The following is a 25,534-nucleotide window of genomic DNA, read 5'->3' on the forward strand; positions in this document are numbered from 1 at the left end:
TCCTGTATTGTTAAATGTTAGAATATCAAATTTAATCAAATTTAATGTCCTTATCTGGGCTTGGGACGGATCAGTTTCTAACCTTATGCTCCATTTAGGAGCCTCCAACAAGTCACAATAAACATGAACATTTTTTAACTATGCGTCAAATGCAATGGTTAATTTCAGTGTGACAGTGAAGCAACATTTATATTTACATCCTTCTCTGTGAGCCAGGACGAGATCAGCGGCGGCTCTTCATAGTTCATCCATCCTCTGTCTCTGCTCTGACTGCAGTCACGTCAGAGTCTCCAAAACACCAGACCAGTTGTAAAGTCGCCAGTAGATCGATCCTAATAGGCTATCAATATTGATCGATACCAATGTAATGAGATTGAGATTTAAGTTTCACTTTCTTTTCTGCACGACTGCAGCAGTCTCCTCCTCACTTGTGTTTGATGTTGTACCGTTGACTTGGCGGCGCCAGGCACCCAAACCACGCTCACCACTACCATCCCGTCCAGCAGCAGCACACACGGCACAGAGAGGAAGAGGAGCTGTTTGGCTGTATTTTCAGGCCGAAAATGAAACAATGGCAAGTTGTACGATTTGTAAAAAGGCTGTAAGACACAACAAATTTGTACAAACATTTGAAAAATCATTCAAAAGAAAACGCAGAGTTACAGAAATGGAGAGAGGAGAAAAACAAGATGTGCTATGAGCAATGAGAGAAAGGTAACAAAGTGATGTTAAACTGAGTCACACACACAATCTGGATTTACCTGGACGATGGCTACATGAGGGTATTACTGCTGTGGCAACAACTATCTCCAGAAATGATCAGAATCTGCTCTCGTCCTTCTATATTCCTGTCAGACGAGATGCTAGATGAAGAGTCGGGCAACAGGAAGAAGGCGGGAAGGCAAGACTCAACTCGTCTGCAGCAGCTCGCTGGGTGAGTCTGAAATAAAACTGCTTGTGGGAATAATGTTAATAATGAGAATGACTGAGTTTATCCAGACTAATAACAGCTCTGACTCCTGGAGCACTGTGCAGATCAGTTATGTTTTATTTTCCATCTCATATTTAAGATGTTCTTTACAGCAACCAAAGGTTTCTAATGGAGGCCACAGACAAACTCAACAACTGTGCCGGTGGCTAAGAACAAGTCTCTGAGAGCATTTGTGATTTTAGATCTGTGTGGCTGATTCAATCGTCATGAAAGGTTTCCAAAGTACCGATCAAGACGGAGTTAATAAGGCTGTGGAGGATCCACTGGATCATCTTTAGTTGGCTCACTGGAGCACAGGAGGGGTTGATGTAGTTTTTAGATTTCTTTTCCACTTCTAACGTTATTCAGCTCCACATACTGTGAACCAGAGCTTCATTCAGTGGAGTTTAGGTTCTTTGGCAGATGCTATTTGTACCTGTAAATAGCCAATGTGGCTGATTTTAACTTTTGTAATTGTATTTCAGGGTGTGAAGCTGGAGAAAGACAAAGGAGACAAATAAACGAGGGTTTGAACATATTCAGAAACTCTGTGCAACGTAAAAAAAGTGAAGTGAAGTTTGTAATAGTCCAACAAACACAGAGGTGAGTCACAGAGGGCTACACTGACTCTGACTGTGACGCTGCTGAACAGAGCAAAATGGCATCAGATGAGGAAGACGAAGGAACAGAAAGAGAAGCGTCATGTTTCAGCAGGGCAGCCAGATGGATCAGGAGAGCTCTGTCCAGGATCCACATCGGCAGAAGGTCTTCCTCTTCCAGGAGCCACATCGACAGAAGGTCTTCCTCTTCCAGGATCCACATCGACAGCAGGTCTTCCTCTTCCAGGAGCCACATCGGCAGCAGGTCTTCCTCTTCCAGGATCCACATCGACAGCAGGTCTTCCTCTTCCAGGAGCCACATCGACAGCAGGTCTTCCTCTTCCAGGAGCCACATCGACAGCAGGTCTTCCTCTTCCCACCTCGCCGGTGATTTGTTTACCCCACTATGCGGCTGTGGCGTTTCCCCCTTCGATAGGCAGCCTTCTACGTATCAACAACTCTCCATACATCACCGAGGGTATATAGGAAGTATCATATCCACTAAGTCCAGAGCCCGAACAGTTTTTAGTCCTCGGTGTCCACAGAACAGGTCTGCAGTCCTGCAGGACTCAACTGTCTGCACTGAAGGAAGTGGAGCATCAGATGCATCTGAGGAGTCTGAAAGTGAGGCAGGAGGTGAAGATGATGATGTCCCACAAGAAAACACAAAGGAGGAGGAGGAGGAGGACGAGGACGACCACGACGACGACGGCAATGATATCGTTTACAATGCATACCATCCCCCTATCCCCCCAAGAAGGCATTGCCTAACATTACTCAGTGATCAGATGACAATCAGTTCAGCAGGAAGGCCATCACTCTTTATTAGCTTTGAGCGAAAGCTCTCTTGCTCATCTTCAGCAGGTAACAGACCAAAGAGAAAAGCACCACATTCTGTCATGGCTGACAGAGTGAAAAGGAAAGCTCTGCCCTCTGCTCTCAGTCTCCAGTCTCCCTCCACATCAGTGCATGTTGTCTCCCAGCTGCTGTCTGAGCAGCCTGACCGTGAGGCAGGAGGTGATGTTGTCCCCATGGAAGTGGAGCCACCTGTTACAGCTGTGAACTACTCGGCCACAAACACCCTGCCGGCCCGTCCCGGCCCCCCGAGCTCCCCCTCAGGTCCCGGTTGGGCTGGAAGAGGCTCCGGCCGTTTGCCTCGTTCTCACAGCCTGCCCTCGCTGAGTCACATCCCCTCTGCGGAGAACAAGAGCTTCACTCGAGCAAACAGCTCACCTGACGTGCTGTTAGAAAGCAGCTTTGAGGAGTTCACCCCCGATATCAGCGCTGATGAAGAGGAGGAAGCCTACAGGTTCCAGTGCTGCCGCCCAGGCCTGTACCAGTGCAGTGTGACCGGCCTGCTGTTCCACATGGAGGCAGAGGGGGACGTGGTCTACAGGACCGTCCCTTGGAGCAGGAGGCTGCTGGCCCAACATCACAAGCAGCCTGCAGGACCCCTGTTTGACATCACATGTGAGCAGCGCTCTGTGTGTCAGCTTCACCTCCCACACTGTGAGATCCGCTCCACGGGGGGATGGCGCTTCTTGTCCGTCGCTCACGAGCACGATGACGGCGTGGAGTTCATCGGCCCTCATAAGATCACAGACACTCACGTGGTTATAAACGTCACAGGGTTTTCTGCTTTCGGTAACGTCAAGGACGAAGACTGCCCACCCGATCCGGTCCGAGCGCTGGTCCTGCTGTTCTACAGGCCCCCGGCCGATCCTGAACCAGAGTCCCTGCTCAATGTGTTGATGCTGCCGAGGAACGTGGTGCTCCGGGACGTGCTGCGCACCAGGAGGAAGCTGGTTGGAGATGAGGTCTACATAGAGACGTCCCCACACTGCAAGCTGCACCCAAAGCAGGAATACACACTGACCGCTGGTCCTGGAGACGACTCCGTCCTAGTGCAGCCAGCAGAGGCAGAATTTGACTCTGACAACTATGACAACTACTTCCCTTCATTCCAGGTGAGCTGGGAAACAGTCATGAAGCACATGAGACTGTTTCTGAGAGACACCAGCAGCTCCAGCAGTGTCTGGGAGAGACGAGTCTGCCTCTCGTCCGCTGGAGTAAGAAGGTCCTTCGGGCCGAGCGCTCTGAATCTGCCTCCAGACGAGAGGCTGATGGAGGTACGGAGCAGCTTCATCTATGGGATATCGGGACCTGTCCTCCAAAGTCTGCTGGACAAACTGTTTGAGAAAACGGTGCTGGCCGAGCCTGAGAGGGAGTCAGCGGACGAGTTCCCAAAGCTGAGAGACAAAGCTCGTTTTGTCTTCGACACGGTGAGGAAGAAAGGAGGAGCTGCTAGTTCACAGATGATTGAGTTCCTGTGTGAGGTCGACCCCTTCCTCTGTGAACACCTCGGCCTCCTCGGAACATCAGGACATGAACATGTTGACCTGGTTTGAAACTCACCATCCTGTAACTGTTCACTGTGTCTCTGAATAATTCATCCTATACCTTCATCAGCAGGCAGGAGGAGCCGTTTACTGCTTAATGGTCTGACTTCTTAGCCGTCATCACACATGATGTGAGGTTACTATTTCAAATACTACGCTCACAGATAACCCCATTAAGATAACAATCAATCATCAATAATAATTTAGATGTATTATTTACAGCTCATCTCAGGTATGTTGGTGTGTTGGCCAGTGATTTTTGACAAATCAGTCTGATTTAAAAATATCCTGCTCAGCATGATTCATTGACAAAATCATTTCAAATTCAAGATGAGAGGGTTTTATTTATAAATGTTGGAGAATTAATGTCATTTGTTTAACTCTCTGGTATTGAATGGAAGTCAACATTATGATTGAATATTCATGATGCCAATAAAAGCACTTATAAACAACAAACATTTCAGGATTTGTGTTAACCTAAAAGGTCCAGTGTTGAATATTGTACACATTTAAGCCTTCTATTCGTATTTGATCAAAGAATCTCTAACTTATCTATTGATAACTCTATTTTTGTTATTTTAATTTAGTCATTTCATCTTTTGTTTTGTTTTTATTTTACTGTTTTATTTATTTTCATTAATCTTTTTCATTTTCATATTTATTTTGTTTTGTTTTATAAAGAAATGTTTTACCGCATGTTATTTATAATAATTTTAATACTTTTTTTATTTTCCATTTCATGCTTATTTTACTTAATTATATTTAGATTATATAAAGTTTGTTTTTATTTTACTGTTTTATTTATTTTCATTAATCTTTTTCATTTTCGTATTTATTTTGTTTTATTTAATATTTTTTTATTTATTCAAATTTTTATACTTTTTTAATTTTCCATTTCATGCTTATTTTACTTTATTCTATTTATATTCTATTTAATCAGTCCTTAAAAGTTTGTTTTTATTTTACTGTTTTATTTATTTTCATTAATCTTTTTCATTTTCGCATTTATTTTGTTTTATTTAATATTTTTTCTATTTATTCTAGTTTTTATACTTTTTATTTTCCATTTCATGCTTATTTTACTCTATTATATTTATATTCTATTTAATCATTCCTTAAAAGTTTGTTTTTATTTTACTGTATCACTTTACCGTGAAGGGACAAATCTACAAATCTACTTCCTGTATTCTCCTCGCTAACTTCCGGCTTGTCCGAGCTAACTTCCGCTAGCTTGTCTCGGACGGAGCGAGTCGGTCCCGGCGCAGCATCTCCAGCCTTCAGACCGGACGGGGAGCCGCCGAGTGTGGGAGCACAGCCGCCGTCTCTCCGGTAGATTTCCCCGAGTTCTTATCGGCCCAGCGGGGACCTGCGGGACTCTCGGACTGGACTACAGCAACTACACCTCGGCAGAACAGGTGGACTTTGGCCGCTGGAGAGAACCAGAGGAGGTCTGGAGGATGAACCCCCAGTGCGCCCGCTGTGGGAAGATCGTCTACCCGACGGAGAAAGTCAGCTGCCTGGACAAGGTGAGCACTTTTACCGGGGGTGTTTTCACCGGTGCTGCCCACATCACACACCGGTGTGTGACGCTGGTGGAGGCGCAGGTGGAGGTGGAGGGAATGAACCACGGTGTTAATTAGCAGCTCTGCTATCTTATTTTAGCTCATTCTGCTCTTTGTTTCAACTTAGTTTTGTTTAAAGTTATGTCAGTTTTTTTTTTTGAGTATTTCATTTTTATTTTAGTTTGGTTTCATTTTATTGTTTGTGTTTTGTGTACTTTTTTTTTTAGTATTTTGTTTTATTTTTATTTCATTTTCTTTTTTTTTTAATTTTACAGTATTTAATTTGTATTTTTGTTTTATGTTATTTTTTTATTACACAGTATTCTTTTCTAAATTTCTATTTAAGCATCATTTAGGCATTTTATGACTTGAAATAATGCGATAAGACCTATAAAGAGTGCTAAATTAACCAGAAGCTTCCCCAAAAATAGAATAAAAATGAAATAAAACAAAATAAAAAGTAAATAAGAATGAAATGATAGAATTCTGATTAAAAATAAAATACTGTAAAATGAATAAGCTAAAAACAAAATGACGGCACTATACTGATACTGAATTAATCAGCTGATCAACAGAAGATGTTCTTGTATTGTTTTCCTGTATTTGCATTGGTATTAATGGATGTTGGAGGTAATTAATGTTTTTTTTATAAGATTGGAGCAGCAATATTAGAAGTCCCTGAATTAATTTGTCATAGTGGCGTCACAGAAGACACAAAAAGGAATATTAAAACACCCCTGAAGTAGTGGAAGCGGCCATAATAATAATATGTTTTATAATTGGAACATTTTAGGGCAATGTTGATCAATATATTTGCGTTTTTAAGCCAGGATAAGAGGGTACGTGTTGATTTTTGTGTTTGCATGGCAACACCTCTGTAATAGTCTGTTGCATAATGCTGATAAATTATTAATTTATCTTCAGCAGGCTCATGCATTCACTGTCTGTCCTATGAGGCATCAGATGACACAACAGCATGTAGGCACTCCACATGATATCAGCCCCCACCTTTCACAATAAAAGACTCCCAGTTTCACAGAGCTATGAGCAAAGAAGTGAAAAAAAAAAACGCCATTATCCGTCTTCATCTTTCAGCATCTCTAAAATGAAGAGGATCCGGTTTGTAAGGACCAATAAGGACCAGTTTTACCCCCTGTCCTGTCTTGTAAAAGCCAAAAGGATTTGTTTGGGGGGAAGCTGAGGGTATAAAAGAGTGTGAGAGGCAGTGATTTAGAGAGGAGGAGGCTGGCAGAGAAACAGAGAAGTATACAGAGAAAGTGAGAAAGAGAGTGTGAGGGCGAGAGGAAGAAATCATTTTTCAGTGTTCCCTGCTGTCCCTTACAAAAGCCCATTTAACCAGGCCGTCTGCGAGACTATACTAGGTGTCCCTGCTTTTACATTTTAGCTGCAAAGACATACAACTCAAATTTCAAGTGGCTGATGTGAAAGAAGTTTTATTTTTAACTGGAAATTAAACACCAGGATCTGCAGGTAGATGAGACTTTGTGTGGGTTGCTGCAGAGGAGGTTGCATGTCAAAAGGGATTTTTACCCCTTTTAAAAGTGCTTGTTTTAGCCACTGACAGGCTCAGATTGTTGTTCTAAATGTCTGACAGCATTATGGAAAGGATCCCTGCAGAGAGAGACCTGGAAGATCAGTTTTGTTTAACCAGAAATGGCCGTTGTATTGTGCAATTCAAACCCACCAGACTCCATTGACAAAAACAGTAATTTTACCTTGCACAACGTGGGAATGGCTGGTCTACTGCTGCCTCAATCAGTTAGTTTGTTTGTGTTATTGGGTGCAACACAAATATTGTGTTTGATGCAAACTAACCTTTTAAAACACCAGAGTCACACAACAGTACAAACATACTACCCGATCGAGGCAGCGGTAGACCAGCAGCTCCCCTGTAAAATCGCTGTTTTTGTCAATGGAGTCTGGTGAATGCTTTAAAACGTCAACACAAAGGCTGTTTTTGGGTTTTGACCTAATTTTAACAAGGTGCAGCTCCTATGTGGAGTCTTGGGTTTTATTCATTTATTCATCTTATTTCAACTATCATCAACTTTCGGTGAGCTTATTAGTGAATATTTGCTTACTTTCCACATCCAGCAGATACAGAGAGACGCGATCCTTCATGTGGGATCCTGTTTGTGTCACTTGATGTGTGTCAGTCCGTCATTATCTCTCTTTTTTGGCTCAGTTTTTGGTCTCCACCACCTCCTTTTAGCTGCTAATTGCTCCACAATGTTCACCAGCGGCTCTTTAACTGCGTCTGTCTGCTGTTCGCTGCCGACCGGACAAACGTATCACTCTGTTTCTCAATCAAACCACGTCCTGACTCCAGTAATCTTGTACTTTTGAAGCTCGTTCATAGCAGTTAAGCGCAGGATTAATGCAGAAGGCATATGGCCATATTATCAACTCAAACACATAATTTAGTGCTGATTCGCTCTCTAAGGATTTGAATAATCCTAATGGCGGACAGATGGAGGGTGATCTGAGCTGGACGTTAAATGAGCAAATGTTTGGCAGCAAACTGACTTTTCCTCTGCTGTCTGTCACATTTTTGATCTGAACAAATGTCAGTTTCTGGCCGGCTACCAACTGTATTTATATTTAGCGCATGACAGATTTCCACCTGCTGGTGTGTGATTGACAGGCGGGGTGTGAGAAGAGCTTTCAACCACATCTCGTGGCTTCATCCAGTCATGGAGGAGCCTCAAACACCTCACCTGGTGCACTTCATGGCGCCTACACTCTGCACGACTCTCAGTCTTGTGTCGGGAATGTTGAAATGATGCCGTCACACTTGCGCTTGCCTGATGTCGTGTCTTTGAATAGTTCTCAAGTGTTGATCGTCTCTCTATTTGCTATTTGCCTGTAATCAATCAATCAATCAATCAATCAATCTTTATTTATAAAGCGTCAACTCATAACTAAAGTTCTCAAGATGCAAAGAGCAGGTCTAGACCCAAAGAATCAATAGTTCAAACTGAAGGATCCCCACAGGGCTCACTATCTGCTGCTGCATCCAGCCATGTGTTGTGACCAGAGCTGCAGCCATTAGGTGATAATTGATTACCTGGCTAATCGTTTCCGTTCTTTTTCAAGTACAAGTTCCCCAAAATGGTTCAAAGTTTGCTGCTTCTCTTGATTTTTCATTAGAATAAGTTATTGTTGAAGTGATTTAGTCGTCTTGGGCTGCTATGATCAGTTTCATGATGTTTTATGGACCAAACAATTAACTGAGAAAGTAACAGTAACAAAAACAGGCTTTAGATGCAGCCCTGGTTATACTCCATCGGCTGAGGAAGGCCATGACATGTGTCTGAAAGCTCTGGGAACACCGTGTAAGTGGCAGGATGGCCCCTCTGGTTCTTCTCCGGCAGCTTCTCCACACTTCTGTTCAATTCAATTTGCTTTTTTAGTTGTTTTGGTGTTAATTTGTCGCCAAATCCTACATTTGTGCATCACTTTTAAAGCACTTTGAGCAACATTTGACTTGTTCGAAGGTAAAAAGACTCGCTCTATAAATAAAAAGTGAGTGGTTGATTAATCCAATCTTAGGCCTAAACTGACTCATCAAATCCAATCTTGAAATGTGACTGTGTGTGTGTGTGTGTTCTCTCCAGAACTGGCATAAAGGATGTTTCCACTGCGAGGTTTGCAAGATGACCCTGAACATGAAGAACTACAAAGGCTACGACAAGAAACCCTACTGCAATGCGTGAGTCTCGATCTCTCTCTCTACAGTATTAAAGACATATTTCACCGTCTGTGCAGCAGAAAAGTGCAAATAATTGTGAAATTGGTCCAACTCAACGGGAGAAATCGGAGAAAAGGGCTGTGCTGTTCCCTTTTTGCTCAAAAAGTAGAAAACCTACAGCACCCAGAATGAACTGCGGTGCTTTCCTCGCCGTCTGGCGGCGCTCGACTCGCAACTCTCTTGCTCCGTAATGTATTCTGTCCGATAAAATGAGAAAATGTGGAAGTACGACGTGCAGTCAGCCCCGGAGCTGCAGGCAGCATGAAGGAAGGTTAAACTCTGTTCATTTGCATATACTGTCCAGAAAATGAGCATGATTTCCCTTTATAATAACATCACATGTGCTCTAATATTTAACTCACAGTAAGCTTATTGTTTGCTTATGATATCCGCGCTGAATTTCAATGAAAGTGTTGGTGTTATTGTCTCTTCATGAACTCTCCGAGGGTATAATCACCACCCTTTGGCTGGAGCTGCTGTGTTATTATCTGCATCTGTGCCCTGCCTGCAGGCTGCTCATATCTGCCTGCCGACCCTTTAAGGTTTTTATAGCAGCGGCGGTGGTTTTGGTCGCTGGTTGTTTTGGGTGGTTTGTGGTTGTGAGCCCAGCCCTGCTCCGCTCTTCCTCGCTGCTGGTTCTGTTTACAGCCCCGAATCTGTGCATCACCCCCGTACTTGTTATTATGCGTGCGCCGTGACACACTACACCGCTGTTTATTGCCCCGAAAGAACATTTAGTATGCAGGGCCAGACCTTCATAGACGAGATTAAAAACCTCAAAGAGGCAAAACTTGGATGTGTGTTTGATGGATGTTGGTGGTGAATTACAGCCTGTGCGGGACGGGAAGGCTGCGGCTTTGACCTCTGACCTCGGCACTGCTGGTTGCTTGTGATGTTGATGATCTGGGAGTTAAAGCTCAGAGCTGTAACTATTTTATGCCTCGTTTTCCTCCAGTCTGCAACCCCCCCCCCCCCCCCACTACGTACGCTTGAATGGTTTGTTATTTCTTGTAGTTGTGTGACAGATAAAGATCTTTTGAATTAAAAGAACAAAAACACACTGTCCCCCTCAGCCTCCTGCTTTGGCTCTACAAACACACACACACACTCGTATATATCCAGGTAGACACACTCACAACAGTGGACTTGATGGTTAAAGTGACCTTTGACCCTTGTTTGGTTAAAAAGGCGTTTCCTCTCGGCGTGTGGAACACACTGCCTTTGTTTCCACGCAGACCTCTCTCGCCCGCCGCTAAACAAACAGCACTTCACTCCTGAAGCGAGCGACAACGAGCGCAGCTGGCCGTGAAAAGTCCTCCTGTGTGGCACAATGTGGAGAACACACGTGTCGGCATTCGCACTAAAAGCCACGAGATGTTTCACAGCTGTGTCCTCCGTACGAATTCACAGGCAGTTTTATCAAGAAACACTTGCAAGTAAGTCTTTGTCAGTGCAATGGGGGGGGGGGGGGGGGTGAAATGTGACTCACTGTTGATGGGAAACCCGAGGACACACTTCATCATCACTTCTTCTCAGCGTTCGCCTTCACTTTTTCCAGCTAATAAAAGACCCTGCATCCTTGTCGGCTGGTGGCGGACGAGTCGTCATCAGATGTCTTTTAAATTTGCTCAAAACCGTTGGTTGGTTTGACAATTTCACTCCAGGCACAGAGGAATCTATTTGTAGGGCACCTTTCAGACACAAGGCAGCTGAAAGAGCTTCACAGGGACAGAAAACAGTAAAAACAAGACACAGAAACATTAAATTGCATGTAAAAGCTGATAAAAGCACAAGAAGAAGCATAAAAGCATGTGTATAGATAGTTGCACATTAGAAGTTGTGTTATTATAAAGCCACAGTGATGTTTTCAGGCCTGATTTAGATGCGCTGACAGTTCCAGCAGAGCTCAGGTGTTCAGGAAGCTCGTCCCACAGGTGGAGCAGAGAGACCAAGAGCTGCTTCACCTGCACCAGGTGACCTGAGGGGCCTGGACGCCTCAGACCTCATCAGGAAGTCAGTTATGTGAATATAGTTTGGGAAATATACCGGGCATATATAGTGGCTGCACTTGCAGGTTTCCATATCATAGAAGACTGGAGTGTCTGCTCCTTTCTACTTTAGGTGTGTAATGGATCTTTATTTTCTTACTAATTAAACAAAATGAACACTAAGATGTGTTTTGTGGACATGCTCTTCCTGCTAGTCTCACTGAAGACGTGTTACGGCAGCAAAATGAAGAGATTTCTCTCCTTCAGCTGACAGTTTTCTGAGCGTTTGCTGCTCCCATCTCCTCCCTGTCGGGGTAGAGTTAGTGTGGCAGGTCTGTTCACCGTGCAGAAGACTTCTAGCAGGGCTTTCTCCCTCATCAGTGAGTGAGTTGTGCTGTCGGTGTTACATGTAGCGCTCCGTACACAAACCAAGCGTGCGGTAATTAAAGAGAGTCTCTGTGAGGCCCCGGCTGCCTCTGACGCTCGCTGTCTTTACTGCTGTGTGCTGTGAAGAAGCCCGTCGGCTTTGTTTTTCTTGGCTTTCTGTGTCGTGTGTGTGATCTGCCTCCATTGTTGAGCTGTGGCTGCCGTAATGACAACAACAACAACAACAGCTCTGCCCCGTGTGGCTTTCTGCTCGTTCCTCCTGCAGCTGCCTCTGTTGATTCTTGAGGTTCTTGGATCATAAAGCATCAGACCTGATCCACAAAATTAGTAGAATATGCACTTCCTGTTTGTGTTGTTGCCGCTGCTGTTCAAATGTGGCACTTTAAACGGAGAATAAACAGATTAAAGGGCCTTTTTTTCCTCCATAACTATCCCAGATCAGTCACAGAGAAATATGCACACTGGCCCAGCGTCAGTGGCGATATGGAGTCCTGTTTGTTGTTAGAGTTGCAATAAATATACAACAAATACGATAAATATCAATGCAAATAAATCCTAAAACATACAAATAACCATGATTCACATTCATGCTTTAAACAATCGTAGGTTTATACAGATGCTGGTTCCATTGATTTGATGTTTCTCGCTTGAAAACACTTAAAAGTTACAATTTATTTTTGAAAAATCTGTCTATTGATGTTAATAAGTTGCTGTTGAAATGTATTGATGATGAGGATGCAGATGATAATGATAGAGGATAAAGCACATTTTATTCAAATTCAGTGAAGAAACAGAAAAGGACCACATGGAAAGGCCTGTTCCTCACCATGTTTTGACTTTTATACCCAACAAATACAAGGAACTTACTCATATTTGCTGATGTTCGTCCTTTTCTTCAGAACTTTAACATCACTCGCCCGAAATCTGAAGCTCTCTGACGTTTGATTTGCTCTCTGCTCTTTATGACTCTTTAAAAACAAGGCCTTTTATCGCAGGCGGCGGGACGAAATGTTTGTACGCAAAGGAAGCCAAAATCGTGATCGGGTTTGATATTTGATTAATTGTGCAGCCCTAACTTTGTTAACGGCCCTCAGGCTGAAGGGGGGTCGGCTCCAAGTCACCTCTGAGCTGTATGGATTTCATGACCCCGGTCCCGTGCTTCTTAAGATCCCCTCTGCAGCTGAAGAAGGGGAGGCTGACCAAAAGGAGGGGGACAAGAGCGGAGAGGGATTACAGAAGCACATGAGAAACCAAATCTTTGACGAACACAACCAGGAAAGGAGTTTTCTGAAACAACAAGTCATGTCGAAGTGAAGGACACAAATCAGGCTCAGTAATCGTGAGATGGCGACACGCCGCAGCCACATAGATACACCCATGTGTATTTCTTTCTCCTGTGGCAGGTCATGGGATGAGTTTTAATCTGTAGTGTATGACTGCCCTGTGTGAAGCAGGGCACCTCATGACCTCTGAGCTGTTACATTAACATGGCACTGCTGAGCCAAGGCTTTATCTCTGCAGTGCACGACAGGTGTCTGGTTCAATCAGAGGGCTGTAAAATTAGTATTTTTAAACCTGGGCCCAATTCTTTACACATTTTGGGTCCAAGGTGTAGAAAAATCCTTTGGGACAACTGCGTTCAGTCACAGTAGGTCCACTAAAAGAGCTTGTTTGATCCACACTCTAAGTGTGTGACAGCATCATGGAAAGGATCCCTACAGAGAGAGACCTGGAAGATCCTTTTGGTTTAACCACAAACAGCACACACACCAGACTACATTCACTAAAACAGGGATTTTACCTCACAGAACACAGGAGCTGCTGGTTTCCTGCTGCTTCGATCGGTTAGTTTGTTGGTGTTACTTTGTGACTATTGATGTCTTAAAGGTTTGCTTTTTGATCCAACAAGATATTTGTGTAACACAAACAGACTAATTGATGGTGGAAGTGGACCAACAACTCCAGTGTTCTGCAGGGTAAAATTGCTGTTTTTCTTAATGGAGTCTGGTGATGTTGAAGAGAGTGCTGTTTTAGTGTTTGTTTTAGCCCTCTGGCCCACAAGGTGACTTTGTTTGGGGGTTCATCTCTGATTTTAGCACCCACTTGATGAAAAAACTGGATCTAGTTTGTTCAGATAACTGCAGACATCCCTTGGTGTTCATAAGAAAAACTTATGAGACCAAGAAAAAAAAAAATCAAAAGGAATCACTGCAAGAAACCTTTTACTTTCTGGCATTTTCAAGTCAGTGCTGCCTGCACTTGTGGTTTAAGCAGCAAAGACCCAGAACAGAAACAGTCTGATGACGACATTCACAGCGGGCGTCTTCCTCTGTGAGACATTCGTGTTTAATTAAGTTACCCTTTATGCTAATTAGTAATAATCAAAGCTGATTATGTAACGCTGCACACCAGCTGCTCACACAAACATGAAAACACATTCGGCTAATGTAACTGAACTCTTAATTTGATTTAATTCACCCCGTGTGTGTCTCCCTCCGTGGATAAAGCCCGACGTGTTAACATGACTTTACATGCCGTGTGAATGCTAATAGCAGCTCAGGTTGTTGTGATGAAGACTGTGTCGTTATGTAACGCAGCTGCCCACGTAACCCAGATTACTGCTGTCTTATTGCGCTCTTCGCTAGCGCAGAGAGAGCAGCGAGAGACAGAAATATGTCTGTTCAGTTAGGAGGGGAAACGGATCCTGCAGCAGCCGCGGGGTCTGATACCATTTAGGTTTAATGTGACTGTGCTGAGGGAGCAGGTGGAGGACGAGTGTCTCCTCTTCGTCATAGAGGGAATGCCTCCTTTTAGATCTACAGAAAGCTCCACTGATCTGCTTTGTGACTGTTGCTGTTGAAGATGTGCTCGAGTTGTGCGGCAGCTACAGGAGGGGTTAAAGGTTAAAGGGGTTAAAGGTTAGAGCCCAGGTGGTATTAGTTGGCAGCTGGAGAGATTCTGGGTTTTGCTCCACATAGCTGAACCTTTGTGTCCACTGTGATGCCCGTCCAAGACATATGGCGCTTTTTCCATCACACAGTTTCAGCTCGACTCGACTCGGTTTGGTTGGTTTTCCATTACAGTAGCGTACCACCTCAACGTGGGCCGGGTCGTCGTAGCACATTTTCAGCTCGACTCAGCTCGCTTGGATCCCCGGCCGAGTACCAGGTACTATCACCTAGTGGGAAAACCAGAAAGGTCGAGTGGAGCCGAGCAGGTGCTAGTGGAAAAGCGCCATTAGATGGATGTAGAAAGTGTCAGAAAAGATCTGAGTCAAAGGTACAAGACATAAAATATTAAGGCCAACAAGGTGCACTTCAGGGAGGAAGAACCCGACACTGAGCTCGTTTACATGACCATAAAAAAGTGTTAACTGGGAGTAACCAGATAATCTGACGCCTTTACATGCGCTTCAGAAATGCGATAAACGAAAATCCTGGTTTGCGTACGTACGTAGTGACGTAAGACTGCTGCAAGCATGCGCAGATGTAAAAGAACAAAATAAACCAGATGTAACAGGTATACATGCACGAAGGCACCGGAGTATTGGGGAGAAATCTAGATGTGTTACATGATCACTTGAATAATCTGATAACTCCAGAAACTGGTCATGTAAACGGGCTCACTGACCGTAATTCAAAAAGCAACTGTGGTGTTTTTGCTTCCTGGAGCTTTGATTTGCTGGTCTGGTTCTCACACGTCCGAACCAGCGCCCACGAGTCTGATTCATCCAGCAGTTCAAAGAGATGCTGCCGACAGGCTGGAGAGTCAGACCACCGATCACAGCCTAGCATGCAGGATCATCTCTAGACATCACTAGCTGGTGACAGAGGCTGGTGCAGCTGCACAGGTTGCTGTAAGTTGATTTGTAGAAGTGACAACTCTTAAATCAGCATATTTCTTAAACATTAAGTTGACTGCTCGGGACAGCTGAACGTGCGTGATGTTGATGTTGATGCACCGATAAGAAAGTGGCAGCAATGAACACAACGTCACGCTGAATGAATTACAGAAGTGCAGCTCAGTGTTGCTGATTTGCACCTCAGGGTGGCATTTCTTTGGCCGTAGCAACGACATGGCAAAAGCCTCATGGGGTCTGCAGTACTAGCACGTCCTAACAGACCGAACTGGAAAGTTGTCCATGGTGACAGTTTGTAAAAGGGGCACGCAAGTTCAAAAGGAGTACTTAGCAGGTGGAGTACTTGGATGGTTCATCCAATCAGAGGAAATCCCCTCCAGCTCACATAGAACTGATCGAATCCAACCTCTGAAGGAGCCAACGCAGATCTTGCAGGAGGTCAAAAATAAGATGGAGGATTTTTGCCAGATGAAAATAGTAGAAATGAGTTCCTTCATGCGTGAGAGCAGAGCGGACAGTAAAAACTGAACTCGATCGTGTTCGTGGATGTGGAAAGTTTTCAGGGTGTTTTTGGTTGAAATGCAGAGGTTATTAACGACGGCGAAGCACCGGGCCGCTGCACTGCATCGAGACGATGCACCAAACAGCAGCAGACAGTCAAACCCTGAAACCCTGTAAGACGACATGAGTCGAACCAGCCTCTCGTGGTAAACACCAAAGGAATACAAGTTTCTAATGGGAGTGTGGCTCGTGTGCAGCTGTTGGTCACCTCCTGGGAACAGTTAAAGATCCTCCCTCGTGATCTTACCAAACAGCACTGGATCATTCAGTCAAACTGGGAGATTCTGTGTGATGTGCGGTGGCAAACATGACATGCACAAGCAGTTTTAAAGAAATCCAGCTGCTTCAGTGCATTTGTGACGGCAAAAAGAAGTGTTAACCTGCTGTAACGCCACCAAACAAACGGCTCTATCTCCCAAAGAGAGAGGGAGAGAGGGAGAGAGGGGGGAGAGAGGAGAGCTGCTGAAAGGAGAGAGGGGAGACTGAGAATAAATCCGACTGTGAGAAACAAAGATGGTGAGTGCAGCATATTAAGAGAGAGAGAGAGAGAGAGAAAGCTGGTGAAAGATACGACAGGAAACTTATGTAACCCTCCGTCTAATCTTTCATGGTCGCAGCTGAGAATCTGCTGAAAGGAGGCGAGGAGGGGAAGAGAGGCAGATTAACAAAGAAGAGTTAAACACAGTGTTTTTCCAGAGAGAAAAGTAAATTAATAGACATGCGAAGGATCTGAGGGGCGCAGAGGGAGAGGAAGAGAAGGACGGAGGGATGAGAAACGGCTCTGTGGAAGGCCGGCTGAGAGCGCCATGCATGAATGGGCGAACAGAAAGACGGAGGACAGTGAGGAGAGATGAGTGGGGACAGTGTCGTGGTGTTCGAAGTGCTGTGTCTCCACAAAGATCTGTATTCACTCCAGTTCAGGCCCTCGTTAATGTCGTGGTCGTGTCAGAGGAGAGGACGGCAAAAGTTTTCTCTCTGTTCCACTTCAGTCTCTCCTCTTTTTGCTGCCTTTGCCTCCTCCTCCTGTTACTTCTCCTCCTCCTTAATAAAGACGTGGGGCTCTTTGATAGATAGAGTTTGCTGAGTGAGGCTCTCTGCCTCCATGACCCTGAGACCCGCCTCTAACATCACCTGGACGTCTCCGGTTTGCTCTGAGTCCTGTTCTGGTCTGCTGCACTTGTACAGCACATTTTCTGGTCTGAAGCTTTTGTCCTTTGACGTACAACTTCTTGTTTTTGTTCCTCCAGGAAGTCCGGAATTTCAGTCCTCTTCCTGTTATGAGGAAAACTGAAGACAGTAGTTTTAGTCACGGTAGATTTTTGGAGCTTTTGCTTTGCAAATTGGTTTTGCAAAGTGACAAGACTGTTACTTTATACAGTTGAGTCACAGATCTGTGCAGCTGCAGCTCTGTAGCTGAAAGGAGTGCATGCATTTAAGAACAAAGAGCAGGAAGTCTGGCACAGTTTGCAGCTGTAAAATCAATAATCCATTTATTATTAATCCATAATCCGGTGTTCCATTTGGTGTAATTGAGTCTAGATGAGATTTGTTGTTTAAAAAGCAGTCCTGGCGTTCTGAGCTACATGGAAAGAAGACCAGGTTATGTTTTGGTGAATTAACCTACAAAGAGCTGAGATTGGCCTCTCGACAAAGAAATACATGTGGAAACACCTGAATATGTGATCAGAGCAGTTATTCTGGGAAAAACACTGACACGTTTGTTTCCTGAGAAAAAGGTCGGATGATGATGATGATGATGATGATGATGAAGGAAAGTGAAGAAGACGGCAAACTGATGTGACGACTGTCCCGGTGATTAGAGAGCCGATACGGTTTGGTGCTTCTCTTATTGATACTGTTATATCGCTCTCTGCACACACACCAGACTCCATTCACTAAAACAGTGATTTTATCTCACAGAACACAGGAGCTGCTGGTTCTAGCACTGCCTCAATAGGTTAGTTTGTTGTTGTTATTTTGTGACTATTGATGTTTTAAAGGTTTGCTTCTAATCCAACACAATATGTGTGTAACACAAACAGACTAATTGATCGAGGAAGTGGACCAACAACTCCAGTGTTCTACAGGGTAAAATTACTGTTTTTGTGAATGGAGTCTGGTGAAGAGACACTTAGAATAACAATCTGAGCGTATCAGTGGCAAATATAAGTTACTTTGAGTGGGTGCCCCAAAGGATTACATCACAAACTCTTACACCTACAAGTCATTGCAAACCAAAATCTAAATCTAAATCCTGTCTAAAAATAGGACCCAGGTTTAAAAAACACTGCAGTTGGCCTTTAAGGAGATCTGAAATTGTCTGTAGTTAGTTTACTTCTGCTCGTCTCTTCCTATCCTCTCTTTGTTTCTGATTCGTCTTCCATCATGTCTTCCTCTTTCCCTCCGTCTCCTCCTCAGTCACAGCTGGAGTCAGTTTCTTCTGTTCTCAGCTCCTCTAATCGCAGCCGCTGATCAGCCCAGCAGCCAGCTATTAAATCCTCTGGGTGAGAATATCTCTTACTTAAATAAGCAGAGCCAGAATTAACTCCCCTCATTTGTCACGGCCTTTTATCAGGGGGCCGCCGCCAACAGAAAAGCACGAGAGGTGGTTATGAGCGTTAAATGTCGGCGAGAAGGTGAGATAATTAAACATGAGTCTGCGTAGAACTTCAGGCTTTTGAGTCCCGTCGCACAAAAAGCAACTTTACAGACACTTCTAGGAAATATTGAAATCTTTCTGAGGAGCTCTTTGGGGAAGAGCTGTTATGCTGCATGTATTTGATCTGTGCTTCATTGTGGTTGCTCACTAAATAAAAGATAGCAGCTTTCATGTGCTGCAGCGTCAGGCAGGTTGGACTCAGCTTCTACGCAGCACGTGTGGAATAAGAAGCAGTCGTGCAGGTTTAACACGGCCGGAGTCACGAGTGTTTCACATCTCTACAGGTGAGAGGAGACGACCATTAAGGTGGTTTTCATTGATCCTGTGGAGACGTTTCATGCAGGCAGACACGCTGTCCCCCTACTGCGACACACATACTGTATTCTGCCCACTCATTCGCTGCGTTAGTCCACGCCTGGGGGGGGTGCAGATGCAGCAGTGTGTCTAATGTCAAACTAGGCCACAGACTGCCAGCCTGGTGGACTGCAGCCATCAGCCTGGTCTGCTCCTGAGTCTGTTGTACTCACCTGATGGTGGCTCGTCTGGTCTCAGTGCTGATGTCATCAAACTGTCTAATTGATGAAGTGATCTGGCGATTTATTTGATTTGCTGCTCATTTCGGCTTCATGTCATTTTAAACTGAATATCTTTAGGTGGTGGACGGTTGCCTTCGCCTTTGACTCTGTGTCGTTTTTCTGATAAAGACATACAATTAATCAATAATAATGCTGATATTCATCCTGCATTCATCAGTGATTATTTCCACCATTTGTGCACTTTGTTTCCCAGCGTGTCGAGCACACAGACTGTGGAAGAGAAGGGGACGTAGTTTCCAGCTCTGAAAAGTGAAACCAGTGCCACTGGCTCCAAACAGGAGTCTGATTGGATGGAAGTCAATGAGAAAATGAGCCTGATTTATCAGCTCAGTGAACATTTTCCTCATGAGTTTCTGCTCTCAGTCTCTAGTTTACAGTCTTCTTCAGCACAGCAGGATGTTCGTTTAGTAAATGATGGTCCATTTAGAGGAAGATAGACCAGGAAGAGGGAGGAGGGGCTTTAGGGCGGGACAATGTTGTGACCAACCAATCAGAAGCTGGTCCTCAAACCAACAGGTGAGGTCACGGCAGCTATGTCACTTACAGACACAGTTAGCGGTCAAGCTGCACAGGTTTTGACCTAATTTCGCCATTTCGACCGATGAAAGCTCGACTATAACTTTTGTCATCGCCTGTGAAGGTTCAGGTCGCTCCCCTCTGTGGACGTCCACTTTTTCTTTTATCACATCAACAACGACACAGATATTATTATCGTGAGCTATATGATGAAGCTCACTGGTCTGAGAGTGTAGAATTGGTGGAATGCTCCTTTAATGCATCTATTGCCAGCAGGGCCAAGATGGCCACACACACACACACACACACACACACACACACTGTCACCTGAGATCTAATGAAGAGGTGTGTGTGTCCTTGCTTCTACAGTGTTAGACCTCTGTTCCCTTCCTCTTCAGTCAGCTGACTTATGGATCGCTGTTGGTTTAATATTTTCTCTTAGCTGCTTGCTGGAGCTTTTTCTTGCTCGGTTGCGTTTTATGGTTTGACTCGTCGCGCGTATCACCCACCCAGTTTGGTCCAGACATTCACGGTCCTCAGCGGGTGGATCCTGCTGACTCTCTCCTCTGACCTTCCCTCTAGCGTCACCGTGAGGTCGACATTTTGATTCATCTATTAGTTTATTTAACAGGGGCAGTGCACCGTAATTAACGTTACTGTGAGCACGCCAGCATTCAGCAAAAGGCTGGTTGTGTTTCGCTTTATAACATAATACACATTTCCTGTTGTCCTCTGATGTTGACCCACATGTGTCTTCTCTGCTCTACATCTCCACCAATATTTGAATATTTTAGTTTCCTAAATTATTACATCTTAAGGCTAAAAGATAGAAATCAATAGAGTATATCTTTAAAGAATGAAACATGAAGCATCAAACATCTGCTGCTGCTAAAATCGTGTGTTTCTGCATATTCTCATGTAGTTTTAACACAAAATAATCCTCATATATATAACTGGCTTTTATTCCCTGGATGTAAATTGTGATATTGATGCTGTGACAGTCGTTCAGCGTACAGTAGATACAGTTTGTGCCCTTGATTTTTCTGTTTTGCTGCTGAACTGTCAGTGAGGTTTACAGGAGCCAAGTCTGTCTTGAGCCCACACTGAGAGTTTCATCAACACCGAAGCAGGAAGATGGAAGGAAGCCAGACTGACCAGCAAGAACACACACACACACACACATGCAAAGAAAAACACACTCATGCACACATTCAGCTGCCACCGCTGCCCTCTCTTCCTCCTCTTCATCCGTCTCGCTCACGGTGATTCACCAAAACGAGCATCCGTGTTGCTTCATGTCAGTTTGTGAAGGAGCTCCAGCGCCTCCTGTGCTCCTGTAGCTGAACACGTGGCGCCGTCCTCCTGTCCATGTGCTGCCCGTGTTGTTGTTGACAGCGAGGAGGGCCGAGGACCGTGGTGTCACCGGCTCGGCCCCCGCGGCGCAGCCAGCCTGGTTCAGCCACAGTGACGGCCACGGTAACAGCCATGCCTCCTGCTAAACCTGGCAGCAGAAAGCTGTTTCCATCGCAGGCCGGACAGGAATAACACAGATAATGAGTCCATGTGTTAAGAACGTTGATACTAGAGGTTGCTTCTGCTCTGATGGGACATTTTACAAGCTACTGAGAGAGGAGAGAGGAAGAGGAGCAGTTTGTGACTGCTTATCTCCTGGCAACAGGCCAAAAGTCGGTTGATCGTAGCATTATTGGATGCAACAGATCCGGTTTATGCAGCTTCGCTAAGCTGGTTTATTAGTTGCAAGATGGATCACAGTGTTTTGTTTCCGTTGACCAAGATCCCAGAATGGTGACAAAATCACTGAGACCCAGTCACTGCTGCCTTGTTGCTCAAAGTAATTGGTTTGCACTGATTGGACCGTTCACTGCTGGTCGTCCCAAACCTGAGTCATAACCTTTAGTTATTCTATTAACTGGAGCTGATATCTTTTATTGATATATTTTATTTATCACATTTCATCTCAGAACATCATCAACATGTAAACTGGAGCAAAATTGGGACGTGAAGCAAATAAGCTCACATTGTTTGGTTTTAAGTCTGCAGAGGTGAGGCAGCTTCTCTTGGGACCACACACACACACACACACACACACACACATACACACACACACACACACACACACTGTGTCTGAATGCTGAGTTAGACTTGTGTGCGTCACTGCTGCTGGGAGCGAGGAGACTGTCGTCGTTTGGCAAATGCCACGGCAACATTAAAGACAATGGTAAATCTAAATCTGTATCCACAACACACACACACACACACACACACACACACACACACACACACACACACACACACACACACTGGTGCATTGTAAATCTGGTGTCTTGACCAAGCAGTAAGAGAAAGGCAGGATGTGTCTGAGGGTATTATTGGAAACAGTTTAAAGGACACTGTCTTTGTGTGTGTGTGTGTGTGTTTGCGTGTGTGTGTGTGTGTGTGTGTGTGTGTGTGTGTGTGTGTGTGACACAAACCCATTCAGTATTTCCACCTCCTGTCAGGTTTCTTTGTGCTTCGTGTGTGTTTATGTGTTCACTATCAGTTGCATTTAAAGGCTGAATTAAAAAAAGTTCAGTTTCTTCACTGACAGGATCTGAGTCCTTTCATCAGAGCGCAGATTAGGATTGAAATGTAGTAAATGTAATCTTTAACCTGAAACTCTCTCTAGTCCGCCTTTTGATTTTGTCATCAGCCAGTTAAAAAAAAAAGTAAAGACACAAGCAGACAGGCCAGTTTGTCTCCTGCAGGCGCCTGGACGTCAGCTGGCTGTTAACGACTCCACATCAACTGAGTTATTGTCCGGAGCTGCTTGTCCAGCCAGCACAGAGTTACCTTGGCTAGCTGTGTGTGTGTGTGTGTGTGTGTGTGTGTGTGTGTGTGTGTGTGTGTGTGTGTGTGTGTGTGTGTGTGAGATATCCCACAGAGCAGCTCTTTGTCTCACAGGATTGGGTTGCGCCAAACGAACAAAGCATCCATGGTTGCCAGTAGCGACGGGAACAGGTGAAGTGAAACTTAAGGACGAAATGAGTTTTTAGTGTGTGCGTTGTGTGTGTATATAAGAATATATAAATCCATAGGTAACAGAAGTGAAACACCTGAGTTTTCACACACACACAAACTCAAAGCTGGCTGACAGGCTGACTAAGTCTCTACGGGAAGTCTTTCTCTGAGATCGCCATGACAGAAACAAAGAACGAAGCAGAGAATAATAGAGCCGTGACTTTAGAGAATCCTCTTCAGATTATTCTGAAGACTTTAGACATTATATAAACACGATTCTCTCTTTTACAGAACAGGTGGACAGTGCTGCTCTTTCTTTTTGGGTTCAAGATGTCTCCTACATACAAAAAGTCTTGGAACTGGTCCAGTAGATCGCCTCAGCTGGCAACCGCAAAATGGGTTTGCAGCGGGTGTGAAGCTGCTGGGGATCCTGATCACAGTAGGTCCACTAAAAGTGCTTGTTTTGCCACTGACAGGCTCAGATTGTTATTCTAAGTGTGTGACAAACCGCTGTTACGTTGCTCTGCTAACAGACACCAGACTCCATTGACAAAACAGTCAATTTACCAGCATCTCCCGTGTCCTGTGTGGTAAAATCACTGTTTTTGTTAATGGAGTCTGGTGTGTTTGCAGAGAGTGATATAACGGCTGTTTCTGGCAGAGGTGGGACCAAGTCATTGTTTTGCAAGTCACAAGTAAGTCTCAAGTCTTTGCCCTCGAGTCTCAAGTCAAGTCCCAAGTCAAGACCGACAAGTCTCAAGTCAAGTCCCAAGTCAAGACCGACAAGTCTCAAGTCAAGTCCCAAGTCCTACCATTTGAGTTTCAAGTCCTTTCGAGTCAGCCTAACCCGCTGTGGATGCATATACCGTGTTGGCAAAGTGACGCTATCAGTGAGTTGCAGCTAGCAGTTAAATTAGTTAGCCTGTAAGCTAGTGTTAGCTTAACTTACCGTTCTTTGTGCAGCTTCAAATGTCGAACAAAGTTGGAAGTTGTTGCGTCTCCGTCTGTAATCTTCGACCCGCATGTTTTACATACTGAGATTAGTTTTTTGTTGACCACCTCGTAGTTTTTATACCCAAACAAACTATCTTTGGTGTCATTTTTGCCAACTGGCGCGCTGCTTTATCCGCTTCACTGGTTGTCCTGTAATTTGATTGGTTGGATGCTGTCGGATCAAAACAACGTGGATCTAATCTGATTGGATGTCGGGCCGACAGCGCACTTGCTCAGGTACACACACACACACACACACACACACACACACACACAGATATAGATATATAGCGGTCCATGTCAACATACTTTTTAATCTTTGGGTTTGGGGAAAGTAGCAAGTCTTTTCAAGTCAAAAGGGTCAAGTCCAAGTGAAATCATGAGTTACTGATGTTAAAGTCCAAGTCGAGTTGCAAGTCTCTTTACATTTTGTCAAGTCGAGTCTAAAGTCATCAAATTCATGACTCGAGTCTGACTCGAGTCCAAGTCATGTGACTCGAGTCCACACCTGTGGTTTCTGGCCCAACAAAAAGTGTCTTACAGAAATGCCTAGTGAAGGAGACCCAACCTAAACGCAGCCGTTACACCGTGCAATCAACCATTTACCTTATAATGACAAGTTAGCAGCGAGTAGCAAGTGATGGTAGCAGGAGGTTTAGAGACGTGGCACACTCATTTTATGAAAATGAAAGTGTCTTGTGAAACTCCTGTTTGTTTTGTCTGTGGACAGACAGACAGACAGACAGACAGACAGACAGACGAGTGAAGATTATGATGACTGTTTGTGACCTCCTCCTAACTATCAGTTAAAAGTGGCAGACGTGCGACAGACCACAGCGGCCCATCATTATTATTATGGTGATTATACCTGTTGAGCGAACGCAGAGACGGAAACAAAGCATCCACCACAACAGTAATGATGACGCCCTGTGTGGGGTTTAAAGATCTGCTGCAGGAGCTCTTTAAATGTGAAACTCCACAGAAAAACCACCAAACTACAGTAAGGAGAGTCAGGTGTCTGTGTGTGTGTTAGGTTTCTCTCACAGGTGACATCATCAGTGCATTACATTTACAGCCCACTCAGGTTTCTAGCAGACAAAGGGTTATAAAACGTGTTGTTTGTCTTTTTAGATGTGATGATGGAGCCAAATATTCAGAATAAATGTTCTTTAACTTTCTGTCCTTCAAAGCTGCATCAGTTTCTGATGTTATCGCCTCATAGCGGTGCTGTTGCTAACCTGTTAGCACACAGTGGCTGGGATGAAGCAGGAAGTGAGAGAAAACCTGTGTGGTTTTATTCCTGCGGTCGGCAGCGTTGCAGAAAAGTGTTTAGTTTCAGGATGATATCGGAGTCCTTATATCAGAGGGGTTGAACTGCTCATATCTTATACAGATAATTTGGTGGGACTTTACAGAGTTTAACTGCTGCGTCTTCAGAGACCGTCGACGCTGTGTGGGCACTAAACACCTCATCCCTCTAAATATACTGAATATCTACAGAAGAGAGAGAGAGAGAGAGGGTGTGTGTGTGTGTGTGTGTGTGTGGGAGGGAGAGAGAGAGAGGGGGGAGAGTGTGGGGGATCGAGAGCAGATGTGAAAATGAGAGTGGGAGGAAGAACGAGGTGAAGTGGGAGGAAGAGAGGAGTGAAGGACGG

General features: G+C 44.6%; 2 protein-coding genes across 2 annotated transcripts in view; both read left to right on the forward strand.

Moving 5' to 3' along the window:
- The first annotated feature begins 860 nt into the window (after positions 1-860).
- On the forward strand, positions 861-3,977 carry LOC139221450 (NACHT, LRR and PYD domains-containing protein 1b allele 3-like). The gene is made up of 4 exons (XM_070853372.1): positions 861-934; positions 1,751-1,933; positions 2,120-2,291; positions 2,553-3,977. The coding sequence occupies exons 1-4, from the start codon at positions 861-863 to the stop codon at positions 3,975-3,977; spliced, it is 1,854 nt and encodes a 617-aa protein (XP_070709473.1).
- Positions 3,978-5,418: 1,441 nt separating this feature from the next.
- nebl (nebulette) overlaps positions 5,419-25,534 on the forward strand; it is an 84,935-nt gene continuing 64,819 nt past the window's right edge. The window contains exons 1-2 of the mRNA XM_070852994.1: positions 5,419-5,494; positions 9,169-9,263. Of these exons, the coding sequence (XP_070709095.1) occupies positions 5,426-5,494; positions 9,169-9,263 (164 nt within the window). The 5' untranslated portion in view covers positions 5,419-5,425. The remainder of the gene's footprint in view (positions 5,495-9,168; positions 9,264-25,534) is intronic.

Source organism: Pempheris klunzingeri, chromosome 21 (genome assembly GCF_042242105.1).
Source record: "Pempheris klunzingeri isolate RE-2024b chromosome 21, fPemKlu1.hap1, whole genome shotgun sequence".
NCBI classification, from domain to species: domain Eukaryota; kingdom Metazoa; phylum Chordata; class Actinopteri; order Acropomatiformes; family Pempheridae; genus Pempheris; species Pempheris klunzingeri.

Coding starts and splice junctions, on each gene's coding strand:
- LOC139221450 (XM_070853372.1), top strand. CDS start 861: ATGCTAGATGAAGAGTCGGGCAACAGGAAGAAGGCGGGAAGGCAAGAC. Junction 935..1,750: donor CGTCTGCAGCAGCTCGCTGG/GTGAGTCTGAAA, acceptor TTCCTCTTCCAG/GAGCCACATCGACAGAAGGT. Junction 1,934..2,119: donor AGGAGCCACATCGACAGCAG/GTCTTCCTCTTC, acceptor TCCACAGAACAG/GTCTGCAGTCCTGCAGGACT.